At 37.3% G+C, this 14,452-nt stretch overlaps 1 protein-coding gene across 4 annotated transcripts in view; it reads right to left on the bottom strand.

Moving 5' to 3' along the window:
* The window catches only part of ANO4 (anoctamin 4), a 160,850-nt gene that overhangs the window by 52,559 nt on the left and 93,839 nt on the right, over positions 1-14,452 (bottom strand). The window contains exons 5-7 of one of the 4 annotated variants that reach the window (XM_026053523.1): positions 4,770-4,870; positions 4,408-4,509; positions 1,425-1,469 (exon numbers count right to left, since the gene is read on the bottom strand). In XM_026053523.1, coding sequence (XP_025909308.1) covers positions 1,425-1,469; positions 4,408-4,509; positions 4,770-4,870 — 248 coding nt within the window. Of the gene's footprint in view, positions 1-1,424; positions 1,532-3,670; positions 3,701-3,789; positions 4,150-4,407; positions 4,510-4,769; positions 4,871-14,452 lie in introns of those variants that run through there. The other 3 variants (XM_026053522.1, XM_026053524.1, XM_026053525.1) reach the window with 3 other exon arrangements.

Genomic DNA, 14,452 nt, shown 5'->3' with positions numbered 1-14,452 from the left:
TTACATAAATGAAAACAAAGCTGAACATGTTTTCCCCCGCATACACATATTTGCTTTATTTTTTTTGCCTCAAGCAGCTGTTTATAGAGGTGAATATGAAAATTGGATATAGACAAATACTGTCATCACTCAGAAACCAAAATACCACAAGAAAATAGTATCTCTTCCCATATTGACTTCAAATTGCAACCTGACTCATTATAAAAATAATATAAAAACAAGTTTTATATACTACATACAAATATTAGAATCTTCTCTTGCTTTTTCCATTTAATCTATAGCTGTAGTTAAAATAGCTATGCCTTAATTAAATTCAAGACAATCTCCAAATTTAACATGTGCTACAAAATTTAGCGGACAACGTAACAGACTTCAGAGCTGTGTGTGCTTATAATGTATGCTGATGTATTTTAATATCCTAGTGCTGTAGAGTTAAATATATAATTTATTTTTCCTTGGATGTCCAACTGTTGACATTATCTGCAGTGTAATACTGCAGATAACACTGTAATAATTTAATCCAAAGTGGAGCTTTCTCAGGATTAATTCTTCTCTCACGCACTCATGGGAGCTTTAACCCTTGATCCAGGAGAAATGTAGTAAACCATAGCTAGAACTTATTGAAAACTGCATCAACAACACATGCCAATATATGATCTGGTCTTTGCCAAGGTTGTACATTTTTAAAAGTTTTTGGAGACCTTTCATTTAAATTGTCAAAATATCCCTCTCCAAAAAAAAGCCAACTGTGGACACTGAAAGTTTTTCCTTACATTGTTACATAAAAAGCTGTCATCAAAGACAGCCTTAAGTTATCTAATAATTGAGTGAAAGCACTTCAAAGATTCTTGAAGAATATTCATCTCTCCAGTTGATTTAAATGGCATCATACCACAAATGAATTTGGTTCATTGCTTGAACTCCACCAACACAGTACTAAGCATCCCCACAGAGGAAGCCATAAATAAATAATGCCATCAGTACTACAAGTAAGCAATGTGCATGGAACTGAAAAAGAAAAAAAAAGAAGAAGAAAAGAAGCTCTAACTGTGGTACTTTAACCCTGAATACCTCCCTAATGAGCTACATTAAAGGAGAGATGTGCAATGTTTGCACTACACTGASAGTAAGTGAATACAGTTACTCATCTTTAAAAGGCTCCAGGTATTCAGGTATTTGAAAAATGTCTTTCTTCTTGTTTTTTTTTTAAAAAAACTTCTTTCACATGGCAGATGCCTTGAAAAATGGAGCTGCTGCACTTGCAAACATCCTAGCGTGCCATCACTCTCTCCACCTCTTCCACAAACACAGCTTATAAACTAGCATTTGTGTTAATACTTTTCTKGCCAGCTTGAGCTGAACCAATATTTTGTCTGTCAGGTCCAAATCACTACAAACTGCAGCGGAATATGAATTGTACTCACCTATTCATGAACTTGTACCGGCGGTGCAGGTAATAGATTTTTCTCCTGGAAGAACAGCAAAAATGAAGCCAGTCGAGAAGAAAACCCATCGTCAGTTACAGTATGAACTAGCAAGGAAGGAAAGGAGATTGAAGACAGAAGCCTGTAAGAGGTGGAGGAAGAGACTAAAAGAGAGATTAACAGACTGTCACAGGAAGCCACACAAGTTCTGGGGGAGCTTGAATTGCAGCATGGCTTTCCCGCTTTTCCTCTTTTTCTGCTACTTGGCATATGTGGAGGATAGGGACATTTCTATTTCAAATTCCTAAGCAGTTGCAGGAATTTTATAGGACCAGATGCAGTTATAGAAAAAAATGCACTCTATGTATTTCACATCCACTAGTGAATTATGGAAGCTGCTCTTGATAAAGCACACGGGGAAGGTGGTAGCCGGTGCTGCAGTGTTCCAGGACACATACAACACAACCTGGGACCCGTATTTTCTCTTGGTTAATGTTCCTTGATGAAAACATGAACTGTACAAGCAAATGAGAATGTGCTGAGCACCTGGTGCCATATGAGTGTGCTAAGCTGTGTGGGAGGGAGTGCACGAGCAGAACCAGCGAGCCTGTAAGTGTGGGGGAGCAGAGACATGCCAACCACATGCTGTTGCCTACTCCCCAAGGGTCCCCACAGGGTCCACATCACCCAGGGTGGAGTGAACATCCCCCCAGCCATCCCATGTAGGTGCCGAGCAGGGTGTCCACCTCTTGTCCCCTCTGCCCCCACAATTTCCAGAGCCTGGCCCATCAGCCCATCACCTTCTGCAGGGGGATCACAGAATCACAGAATCACAGAATATTCAAGGTTGGAAGGGACCTCTAGAGATCATCTAGTCCAACCTTMCTGYTCAAGCAGGCACACCTAGAGCATGTGGCACAGGGCGGCATCCAGGAGGGTTTGGAAGACCTCCAGAGAAGGAGACTCCACAGCCTCCCTGGGCAGCCTGTGCCAGGGCTCTGTCACCCTATCAGATTGTGGAGAGAGTTAAGGAAATCTAAAGGCAGTTCTGTGTGGGTTTGGGCCTCTACTGCAAGATCTGAGTGCCTGACAAAACTACAGCTCCCCGCTCTATGGTCTGACTRTGTCAACCACTGCAGGCTGTTGTTAACTCAAAGTGTATTCTGAATACTGATCTATGCCACTTCTGCAGAATGAAGGGCTCACATCAGAGATCTCTTTCTGAATATTTGTGAATGTTTAATGTGCTTCAGGAATGCTGTCATTGCATCTGATGCAGTCGTTATAGAGAACTTTCTAAAGCAAAACAGCAACAATGCTTTAAACTATAGAAAAAAACACCAGGTTACTTTTCTAGGTTAATTTTCAACTTATTTTTTAACATAATATTTAAATAATATATATTTTGACATTTCTTGGTGTCCATATTGTGCTGATGAAATAAAATTTTCCAAATAATTCCATTCTACTCAAAGTCTGCTTTGGCAAACTCCTCCACAAAATAGTTCTTGCCCTCGCTCCATTTAACAGGAGCAGAGGAGGGTCAAAGCTAAGTGTTTCTGAAGATGCTGCCCTCTTCTTCATCCTGCTTCAAATATTCACTGGTATTCACTGTTTAGGGAACACTGCTTTGAAGCAGCATGGTTTTTTTCACCGCTATTTGGACCCCAGAAAACTCCAACTGAAAGTATTGAGAGTTGTAAGCAATCAGCTGCCCTCAAAGCAAGGACACTTGAAACAAAGGCACTTGAAAACAGGCAGCTTAAAACAGCGAACATTTTTTAAAAGGTTAGTCTTAATTTTTAAATGGTAGGCTATACTGTTACTCTTAAAGCAAAATTCAAGGAAGAACCTCCTCAGCAGGCATCCATAAATTGCTATGGTTTCCTCTAATCTACACAGTAATAACATTTCTCTGCAGATGTGAAAAGAACGAAGCTCTGGTCATGAAGCAGATCAGGAAAGCCTTAGTATTTTTAAGGCTTTCTATATAATCTGAATGATGTCTACCTTACTATCTAATGAAAAATGGATATCAAAAGGGGACAGCAGATGAGGAAAGAACAAGCTTTTCATAGAGACTAAAATCTCAATTTCTCTTGCTGCATGTTTTAATCAGGACACCTTATCCTTCCACTGGGACAGATTCATCACATAAGATGCCCAAGAARTTAAATGGGGTGTATTTTGGGTCCAGCAAATCATTTGTGCATGTTAGAGTATGTTTCTTAAAAGAATATAAATACCTTTCAATGACTTGTGATACCTTTAAAATTTTTCTCTTTAGCATTAAAAGCACAAGAGAGAACAGTTGAAGCTTTGCTGCAAAAAATAAGAAAAAAAAAAAAACCCACAAAATACATACAGCACAAGCCTGCAATTTTGTCCTTAATTCATATCCAATTTTCCTATCAAGTTCTATAAGACCACAGCTTGTTTCACAGAAGACGCATTTTTCATCTTTAAGTGAGAAGAAAAGAGCTGCAGAAATCCTAGAAAAGGACACCAACTCAGTAGTTGCGTATTCTGGATCTGATCCTTTCCTCGCTCAGGAGTAATTCCATTAAAATCAATGGAGTTATTCATCAATAAGCCCTGCTAATTGAAAGAAGAATCAAGATTCCTCAGTTCAGTGGTTTGGTCTGTTCAAATGGAAGTCTTGTTATTTTAACAGTTCTGATAACCAGCAGAGTAAGACTAGTATTTTGCATTCAAATATCATAGTGTAACATGCAACTAATATTAAATAAGTGATAAAAATATCCTTAAAGATGATGTGAAATTTATTTGGTCATCAATGGTATTTAATACAATTTCTGTATCAAAAAGCATTTACGGTCTGAATTCTGTTCTTGTGTTGGATAGGATACTTAATTATTACTTGTATTTCCCTAATTATACACTATACAAGCAGATAATTTACAGGTGCTGAACATACCAGATACGTCCACCAGACATGCACCTTCTGTGCTGCCTTACGTACCTGGATCTTCTCGACCTCCCATTGATTTCAATGAAATGTCCATTTAAAAAACAGCAGCGCACAAGTATGCAGGGGGCTCCAGCAGTGAAGGGGTTAAAGGGCCTAAGAATAGAATACCCCATGAAAACAGCTGCACTGCTACAGCTCACCTTAATTTCATACCAATATTGTATTGAAATTACAGGCATTAACAAGAAACAGCAATGAATACAGTATCTATGGTATTCCACTTATATTTTCTAAATGTGTGGCATATTAAAGAAGAGACTTTCTGTGTGCATTCTTGTGATTTTTTACTTTTTGCATTATCTTTACAGTATAATGTGACTTTGGAGGTTAAGACAAAATACATCTACACCTACCTGAATGGCATTCTTACATTCATTAGTTCTGCGTATTTGCCCAGGACCTCCCAAGGGGCGTGCAGCTTCACAAAGATGATGTCGCTGTTTATTAGTGATGACTGTAATAGAAAAAAACACAAAACAGCCACTGGGACTTATTTTTTTTGAAATAAAAATGGGTGAAAAATAACAAAGGAGGTCAATATATATACTTTTCTTGCATCACCCTCTCACCTCCTGCTTCTTTCTCGAGTAGTCATAGCACTATTTGTATTTTAACTTGTTTTCCTTCAGGGAGGTACAGTTGTGCTGTGACTCTCTTCTGGTCATGCATGTATTTTTGTCACATGGAAAGGAAAACATGGAGGGAGCTCTCACACCTTTAGGGGTTATCCAAGTGTGGGATGCTAATGAGGTTGGTAAGCACGTCTGGTATGGAAGAAAATCTGATGCCAACCACAATGCAGTAATTGTACAGATTTGCTGCCTTGATGAATGATGCCCTGATGAATGATGTCCTCCTGCCTCCAGCTGATGAAGGCTGGAGGTCATGGCTGTGGAAGGAAGGCAATCTTATTTCTCAACATGATAGGCTGCTTCTGTAGGGATAGGTATGTGGGGCAGAGAGACCTTTTTGTAGGCTCTTCATCAGAGCAGCTGTCAGCTCATAGGGGGCTCTCTGGCAATGAACAGAAAACAGTAAAGAGGGGAAGGGGAGAAAATGTTCTCTGTTTGTGTTGGTGACAGGTAAATAGTAATCTCTCAGAAKGCTACACCAGGGTCAGCAGAAGCTGTATTTTTGAGGAGAAGGAATCACAAATGGATACTGGAAGGTGAATAGCTCAAATTCTGACGGAAGTCTGGAAGTCTCAGCAAATTGCAACCAGTACAGCTCATGAAAACTATGCTGATCACTAACTTGGACAACTATATACAGATTGTGTTCAAGGGAACTTTTTAATGCTGCACAATGTGTGAAGGGGTACTGGATATGAGAAAAAGGACATGTAAATATTGGGGGAAAAAAGGCAAGAAGGGGTTAAGTTGTCTTTAAGGATGCTTTTGAAGTCTTTTAGAAACTATTAGAAACTTAGAAACTACGCTCAATGCTACCTGCCTTAATTCTTAGTACAGCTTACTGACAGTTCTTAAATGTGGTATGGCTTACCTGGATGCTAGAGTGACTATATGGATAGACATTTACATTTTTGATATCAGTTTGGCTCTTTCTTCCTGTATTGTGATGAATGTTGAAATTACTGAAACAGCTATTGTATACTCATGTGCTTAGAATAGCTTTATTACTACTTTGTGATGTATGACAGAAGTGAAAGCTCCAACAGTATGTATGTGATTTTCCTTAGCACAGGGTAAACAAGCAAATGAACAATGCAAATAGTCATAACGATAATAACCTTTTCTAAAAGAACAAAAGGAGTATTAGAGTCCTCAAAAACTATCACAGATTGCTACTGAGCTGGAGGAAAAAGCGGATTTGGAATATAATATAATTAAACATGGGACTTCCCAGTWTCAAAACCTTGAGAAAAAATCCTGCTTTTTCCTGCAAGATATTCCTCTATGAAATAACACAACAGCAACAAATCCCCYTGAGAAGACATGAACCAGAGACACTCAATTCAGCTGCAATCCTTCCAYTGACCTCTATAGAGTCTACATCAGGTACCTAACGATTTGTTATATGTACATTCTGTAAATTTCCCTCTCCCCGTTTCGTCGCGAGACTTTATTAAGAGTAAAACTCTGCTGCTCTAAAACATAGAATCATAGAATGCTTAAGGTTGGAAGGGACCTCAGAGGTTTCCCGAAAAACCTACTCCCTCAAAGTTGAGGTTATGTAATTAGTGGACTTAGAATTTTATAACATGGATTTGCCGAAACAAAACAAACCACCACCAAAAAGCTCCTAATCAGCTCAACATATAGTAGGAAACTGTGGTCCCGATGGTCCAGACACATCATTAATATTTAATAATGGAGGAAACTGACTAGAAATTGTCCCTAAATTTAGTGATGAAAGCTTAGCAGGAAACTTGKATGCACTTTCCAGGACATGATAATTGTGGCCTTACTAAAAATGGCAGCCTTACGGATATTGTATATCACAAAGAAAAATTGGCTTTTTTACATGTTACATCTTTGGAGAAATAAGAAAATATTCCAAATAGTTAAAGTAAATATAAAAACAGATGTTTTAAGATACAGCTTGCTGTTTTCCCAGGATTTTCTAATGGAATTTTATCAGTGTTACCAATAGGAAACAAGATAGAAAAGAGAAAAACAGAAATGGATGAGGGAAGAATTGAATGAAATGGCACCGTTTCCTAATCTACAGACAAAGAAGTTAAACAAAATACCTGACCATCAAAGAGCAACATCCAGATTATAAAAAAACTCTTCAATGAAAGGAATCAGTGAAGGAATTCAGTGAAAGGCTAAATTACATGAGATGAGTATTTAGAAAGAGTATCCTTCAGCTTCTAATGGTTTCCTTGGGAAGAGACACATCCTTCATTTCTAATTGACTTTTCAGGCTTGGCTCATTAAAAGCTTGGTAGAAGTAAAGTCAATTTCACATTATTTGAACACACAAACAAAAATCAATGCAACATGGAATTTATTGGCCCAAACAATCTGCTAAAAAGTGATGTCTAGTTGATGAAGAAATAAAAAAATGACAGAGRAAGCAAAAGAGCAGATAATGAAACAAATGTTTTGCAAACATAAAATGGAATATGTATTTGGATTTCACCTAGGACACCAGTGCCACAGAGTTATCACAATACTCCTGCCAGGCTACTCTCGTTCAAATACAGAGGCCATTTCAAATTGATTCCCTGCAGAGGAATATCCACAGCAAAACAGATTTTCTTCTGGTCAGTAACACCATTCCTGCTAGGCTGCGGAGCGGCACAAGCTCAGTGTGACAAGAGACTTGATGAGAACCAYAGGAAACCTTAGGCTAGAAGGGATCTCTGGAGGCCATCTGGGCCAAGCCCCTGTTTCAACATGACYAGTTTAAGTCAGGTTGCTCAGGACTTTTTCCACTCAAGTCCTGAATAACTCCACAGAAAGAGATTCTGCAAGGCCTCTGAGCACCCTGCTTACTGAAATTGGTTGGTGAAAAGAAATATTTCTTATGGAAAAACTGGGTGATTCTTGGAGACCARAAATTTTTGTGAAAAGACTGTAAGCTTCCAGACATGGAAATTCAAAACATTGAAGATGACATTGGAGAAAAGATGACATTTTTTATATAACATTGGGTTTCTTACTGTTTTTTTTTTAAATTCTTATTAAAAAGCACTAGGAAGTTGCATTTAGTTTAACTGATCCCTGATCTTCAAACCAAGTTTGCATGGTAGAACTCAGATTGTCACAGATTAGGTTAGAGAGAGCCAATATACAGTTGACTGAGTTTTAGTCCACTGTGTCATTACTCTATTTTTCACAAGCTCTATCCCTCTCACTTCTTTCCTACCTTCTCTTTCTCCTTTTTATGCTATTTTAGAGCTATCRTATTATCTAATTCCTGGAAATATTAGATTAATATTTGATAATCATACACAGGTATTTCTATRATCCATATATCAACATCAGAGATACTTTTTCATTCCAAATCTTTGTGTCTTCATTAACAGGTGACTTTTAATACTATATCACTAATAATCCTAGAATGCAAATCCTAGAATATAGCAAGTGCTGTAGACCCACATATTGCTCTCCTAGCAAGGCTGCCTTTCTCTTTTACTGCTAAGTTCACACAAACATTGAATTTCAAAAGGAAAAAAAAAAAAGCAAAGAAATGTAAACTTTATTTAATAATTCAGCACTGTATTCTTCTCTAACTACATAGGCAATGGCAGAGATTAAACTAGGGCCATTTACGTAACTCCAAAGGTATAAATATCCACTTTGATGAGTTAGTCATCAACTAGGCCAAGAAAAATTTATAAAGGTCTAGTTCTTACTTTCCTTTTGAAAGCAGATGCTAACTGCTATTTAAGTCACATGTATTCCTGCAGACATTTTAGATCCTTTAATAGCAGGATTGAATATGTATATATATATGCATGTATATACATACACACACACACACACACACACACACACACACACACACACATACACACACCACTGACCTGACTCTCCTCTTTCTGAAGTTAACATTCTTAGTCTGAATGGAAGCAAAGTTATACTGACACTGATCATCTCTGGAAAGTCCACATTTTGCTGTATTTGCACTCTGTCCTCTTTGCTCAAAGCTAGAGATTAGTGTCCCTGTCAAATACTCTCTTAAACACCATCCTCTACCATGACTTATTTTTTGTTATCCATTATCAATATTTTCAAGTTACTCTAAGGAAAAAGAAAAAACTACTATTGTAGGACTCACCTTAGTATAAGTATTTCTTGAGTCTAAATGTTAAGAAACTAGAAAAAAAAGAGTTGCACAGCATATAACCTTGAAGAAGGATGCAATTATGGTGTCTGTAATCAAGTGGTGTAATTGTTTACTTGCCTTAAAGCTACTATGAAAGCTACTAAAAAAAATTTCTCATTTATGTATGCATATTTGTAGGGAAATGGGTAAAGGAAGAATAAAACAGGGTTTACCATTAGAGTGCTTACTCTGTCATCATTTAGGAGAGGAATTCTTAGGACTAGAGCCTCTCCTCACCTTTTTAAGGTATTCCCCATATTTCAATAAACACTCTAAAACTCTTTTAAGCTTTTTAGTTTTACAAGAAATTACAAGAAATTACAGGAAAAAAAAAAAGCATCAACCGATACAAGGATGAAAGCAAGATTAAAGAAAATAAAACAACCAACACAGATGAAGCTGTTAATAAAACAATTATAAGAGGATGACCAACATAAAATACAGAATAATCTGATATAGGGAGAATGTATGATTACAATTTTAAATAGTTTTTTTATATAACAACTTGTCGTATCATTTGCTCAAATGATGAATATCTACTTTGCAGATTATTTGCAGGAGCTCAGCTCTACCGAAGCAAGTGATGCAAGTGGAGGGTTGGCTGCTGCCAGTGCTGAGGCAACGTGCAATCTAATCCAGCTCTAATCCAGGTGTCGCTGCTACAGTGCTTAATTTTTGCTTCCAGTTTTTCTAAACTGGAAGATACAATAAACATCTGAAATAACTTATTTTCAGGTATTAAAAAAAGCAGATAGCTAATCTCTAAGTAGGAGGATAGTAAAGGATGTTTTTTTCCTTCTTGCAAACACTTTATCTGACTTCTGTAGATGAAATATCAGCTGCTTGCTGCGACTTTAGATCAAAAATGTTAATACTTTATACAGTGATAGCCTATAGCAAAAGGGAAAATGTTCCCTTTTGACTGTGGAATGAGCCAAAAAAAAGGCTGACTTAAGAGAATATGTTACTTTTAGCATCATGGACTCTGAAAAGTACAAAGTACATTTTGTCAGGCAACTTCCCTTGTGATTTATCCTAAGTGTAAAATATAAAAGCAATATTTTCCCACAACATATTTATGCCTCATTATTCATTTTTGAAGTAGAAAACACTTAAATTTTCCTGAATTGTCTATTAAATATTCATATTGGCTTTTAGAGGCTTATTGGAGAAGCATTGCTTTGGCACAGAAAAAGGCGATTTATCTTTTGTCCAATGGTTAATCTCACAAATTTAACAACTGAATACATAAAATATTCAAGCAGATTAATTACAGTTTTTTCATTAAAAAAACCCTAGAAGAACTAGGTTGCTTATCAGAGAATTATGCTGTCTTAGAGTAGCTGAGGTTAGCAGAGACTTCTAGAAATCATCTAGTTCAATCCCCTGCCCAAAGTAGGGACAACTATAGTGTATTGCTGCACCTTGAATATCTTCTGGGCAACTTATGAATTTCTTTTGACTCTTCTAATTTTTTGTAATAAAGCAGCATCCATTCATGGTACCATGTAATGATAAAACAGACATCTAAACATTAGCTCCACTGTTAATCAGGCCAAACTGTGCCGGGTGACATGCTGGATGAAAATATGTATGATACAGAGACACAAAGTAGCACCAGATGGAGCTTGGTATTTTAATGGTTCAAATAAATGTGATAGAGAACAAACCTGATTTGCTCTGTTAGTTCAGTGCTTCTCCATGAAGATTTTAACGAGAGGATTTATAGGAAACTTAGAAAACTTTTATTTTCCTGAGGGCAAACATCAACATAATAGGAAGCAATGCTAGTTTTGATCTGATAGCAAATGCTCCAAAGTAATGGAACTTATCCTAAATATGTCCACCTAATATTGAAATTTAAGATCACTATGACATGTGAAACTAAGGCCTCCATTGATACAAACACCGGCAAAGAATCCCCACATGAAATTCACTTGCACCATGGAAACTGCAATGAAGGAGAACTTTCCTTTCTTGCCTGTAAATATGCCTGTAAATATGACAGAAATCTTAAAGCAACGCATATTTTCATTTACTAATACATCTTATAAAAAGCTGTATTTTTCACTTTTAAAGTATACTGAACATCTGAACACTGATCCACTTTTCCAAACAAAGTTTAAGARTTGGGTTTTGATTTCAATTCTAAATATTTAGACCAACTGCTTTGATGATGCCTATATCTTATCAACAGAGTATGGATTGGAGTTGGTACAGTCATTAACTGTGGCATCAAAACTCTGCCAGACCTAAGTCTTATATGTGAGCTAATAAGAAAGGAAATCCTCAGCGAGGAAAGTGAGATTTTGGGGCTGGATATTTAAGGACTGCAGTGGAGACATCACTGTCTAAAACGCAATCACAAAAGTGTTTTTTTAGCTCCATGATAGTATTCTGATACTTTTGTTTGGTGTAAAACTTCAGAATAGAAGTTAAATTCTTATTTAACACCTATTGTGTCTCTACAACTATTATTATTGGTAAACTTAAAGTGATGATGRTCTGTTTCCTTCTCTTATATCCACAAGTGTAGAAGTAGAAAGCGAGGAGAAAATCAGGTAAAAAYTGCACTCCACTGAACAATCCCAGTTTTTCTATACACTTTGTAAATGTGTATGTCTATTGTTATGTAAATGTAAATGTCTATCATTAGATTTTTTCTTCTATGGCAAAGATCTCCTGACAAGAAAATTTTAATTCCACTAGATGATCTCTGCCAAAAATCAATACAGCCCAGACATCAAGGACTCTATAACTTAGAAATTAATCTTTTTGTTGAAAGAATGTATTTAGTAGCAAAGCACTTTGGAGTCAGTGAATATKGGAAAAGAGGAAGAATTCCCTTAGTGTTACACCACAAGGCAATGAAAAGATATCCAAGCTGCAGAATGTTTTCTCAACAAATCACCATTTTGCAAATTAAAGTTGTTTTTAAACTGCAGATTCTGTCAGATCTCCAAAAAAATGGCACCTAGCATGTCTGAGAAGTGTAGTGCAGAAATTAAGTACTTTTCAAAATCTGTTGCAACTTTATCCAGCTGCTACATTTACTTCTGCTGTGCAAACACACACMCCCTCAGGGACAACCTCTTTCAAATATCAGAACATTTTAGTGAATCAGTTGGGAAAGAAATGACATTAAAACGTGTGTGACACATACCTGTCTGCATTCTGGCTGTTAGCTACTGTAAGGTGTGCAAGTGCGTTGCTCTTAYTGCAGTCACACACAGCTGGTGAGCTTCCCTCCTAAAATAATCATTGCTGTACTGTCTGGAATGGTCATATTGCTTCTCAGAGAGGAAAGAAAATTTAGAAAATACCGATTTTAGCAGCAAAAGGTTTCAAAGCAGCTCCCACTGCACCTTTCTCCTTCACGCACACACTCAACTGATCAGCCTCTCTCTCCCAGACATTTGTTTCACAGTGCAGAAACTCATTTCTCTTCTGCTTGTCTCCAGGCCCCAGTCAATGTCGCTTTTGTCTCTCTGGGTTCCCTTGCATGACCACAGTTAGTCTTGTCCTCCACTTTCAGACTGTGCTGTAGTTTCAACCCATGTATGGTGGGGTAGGAAGGAGGGAATGAAGGAAGGAAAATATAGAAGAAAATGCTAAGCAGACAGGCAAAAATGTTCCTAAAATACAAAACAGGTAGTTGTGAATAAGAAGGGATTTTTCCTCTCATTTTCCCCTCCGAATATGGCAAAAATAACAGGATTGAACTGTAGCAAAGGTGATTTACATCAGATACAACAAAAAGAAAAAAAATAATCCAGTTGAACAATACCGAAACACGAGAGTGGTTTGGCAGGAGAGGCTTCTAGCTTTTTGGAGGCAGTGCACTAGGAAAATCAAGCACAGCATGAACTGAGTGCCAGCAAAAGGAAACAGCAATTCAGAAAGGAAATGAGAGTGTCGCTTCCTTGTCAAAATTTCGGGTACAAAAGAGTGGCTCTAAGCACAGCAAATTATTCCATGGAAATAACTGGGACAGGAAGTCAGGAAGTCCAAAAAGGCTATCAGGGCTGAGTTAATAACTAATTGTGCTGGCATGAGAAATACAAAGAAAATTGCAAACAAAGGAGAGGGAGGGGTCAGAAAAATAACAAACAGGGCTGAGACCTGCAACATCAGTCGTATATTTGACAGAAATCCCTGATGTGCTAGGGCAAAAGATCTAGAACAGTGCTATGGAAATGTTTGAAGGCAGATGGGAGATTCAACCTTGGGAAAAAGACAAGACCAAGACATAATGTCAAAATACTGCAGAGGGCAAGTCAGGCCTGGGCGCACCGAGGAGGAARGTGAGATGGACAGCCCTTGCCTCCTTCCCTCCACATGGCTGAGGCCATGGCTCAGGTGGGAAGAGCTTCAAGTGTTAAGCATTACCCAAAGTGCAGTTTTCTGCATTTCCTTATTTACTTCTAGTACCTAATTCTTTGCTTTTGGGTTTGTTTCATGCTTCCTTCAGATTTCAGTAACTTCAGGTTTTCAGTAATTTTCAAGTTTCAGGAACTTCAGGTGAACCTGGCAAGAACAAGGCAGAGTATCCTGTTCTCGCCTATCATTAAAATGGAGCCCCACATCTTGTCTGACACCAGTCTGGATTCCCTGAGTTGGGATATGGGCTGTAAGAATCAAAGATGATCCATGTGAAAATGGTATTTAAAYGCTATTTAAATCATAAGTTTCTCCAAATCCATCCAATTTCCTTCTGAGATAATTTGAGGGTATTTTGACCAGTATTAGTAGKTAGTATTTAGTGCAGTCCTGGTACTGTGTCCCAGAATGTTGCTCTAATTTTAGTTTCCTGTAGCCAAGAAGTAAAATGTATGTGCAGCGAACCTGGCTTGTCGTTACAGTTCTGCATCTAGATTCTAATAAAGGGCTTAGGAAATCTAATTTTCTTTTATGTTAAGCAATATCTGATGGAAATTATCTTTAATGCCTTCCAGGTGACAAATAAGCCATGAAATAAATTAACAACAGAATGAGCAAATAAAGACAATTGCTAGCTAGGCAGAGTTATTYCTACATGAACAATTCAGTGATCAGCTGTGATCATGTGTAAGTGGGAAATGCATATTTTTTCAAAGCCAAACTGAATAAATTATGAAAGTGAAGTAATTGAACCAGATTTCTAAAAAATCAGGCAAATAAATCAACAATTTCAATTTTAGCTATTGTAGTCTGCACAAAATTTATGGATTATATAATTACTTTAAAAGATATATTC

Source organism: Nothoprocta perdicaria, unplaced genomic scaffold (assembly GCF_003342845.1).
Source record: "Nothoprocta perdicaria isolate Ctin4 unplaced genomic scaffold, notPer1 scaffold_116, whole genome shotgun sequence".
Classification (NCBI taxonomy): Eukaryota; Metazoa; Chordata; class Aves; order Tinamiformes; family Tinamidae; genus Nothoprocta; species Nothoprocta perdicaria.
The sequence above is the reverse complement of the archived record's forward strand: the minus strand, read 5'-3'. Positions and strand labels throughout refer to the sequence as shown.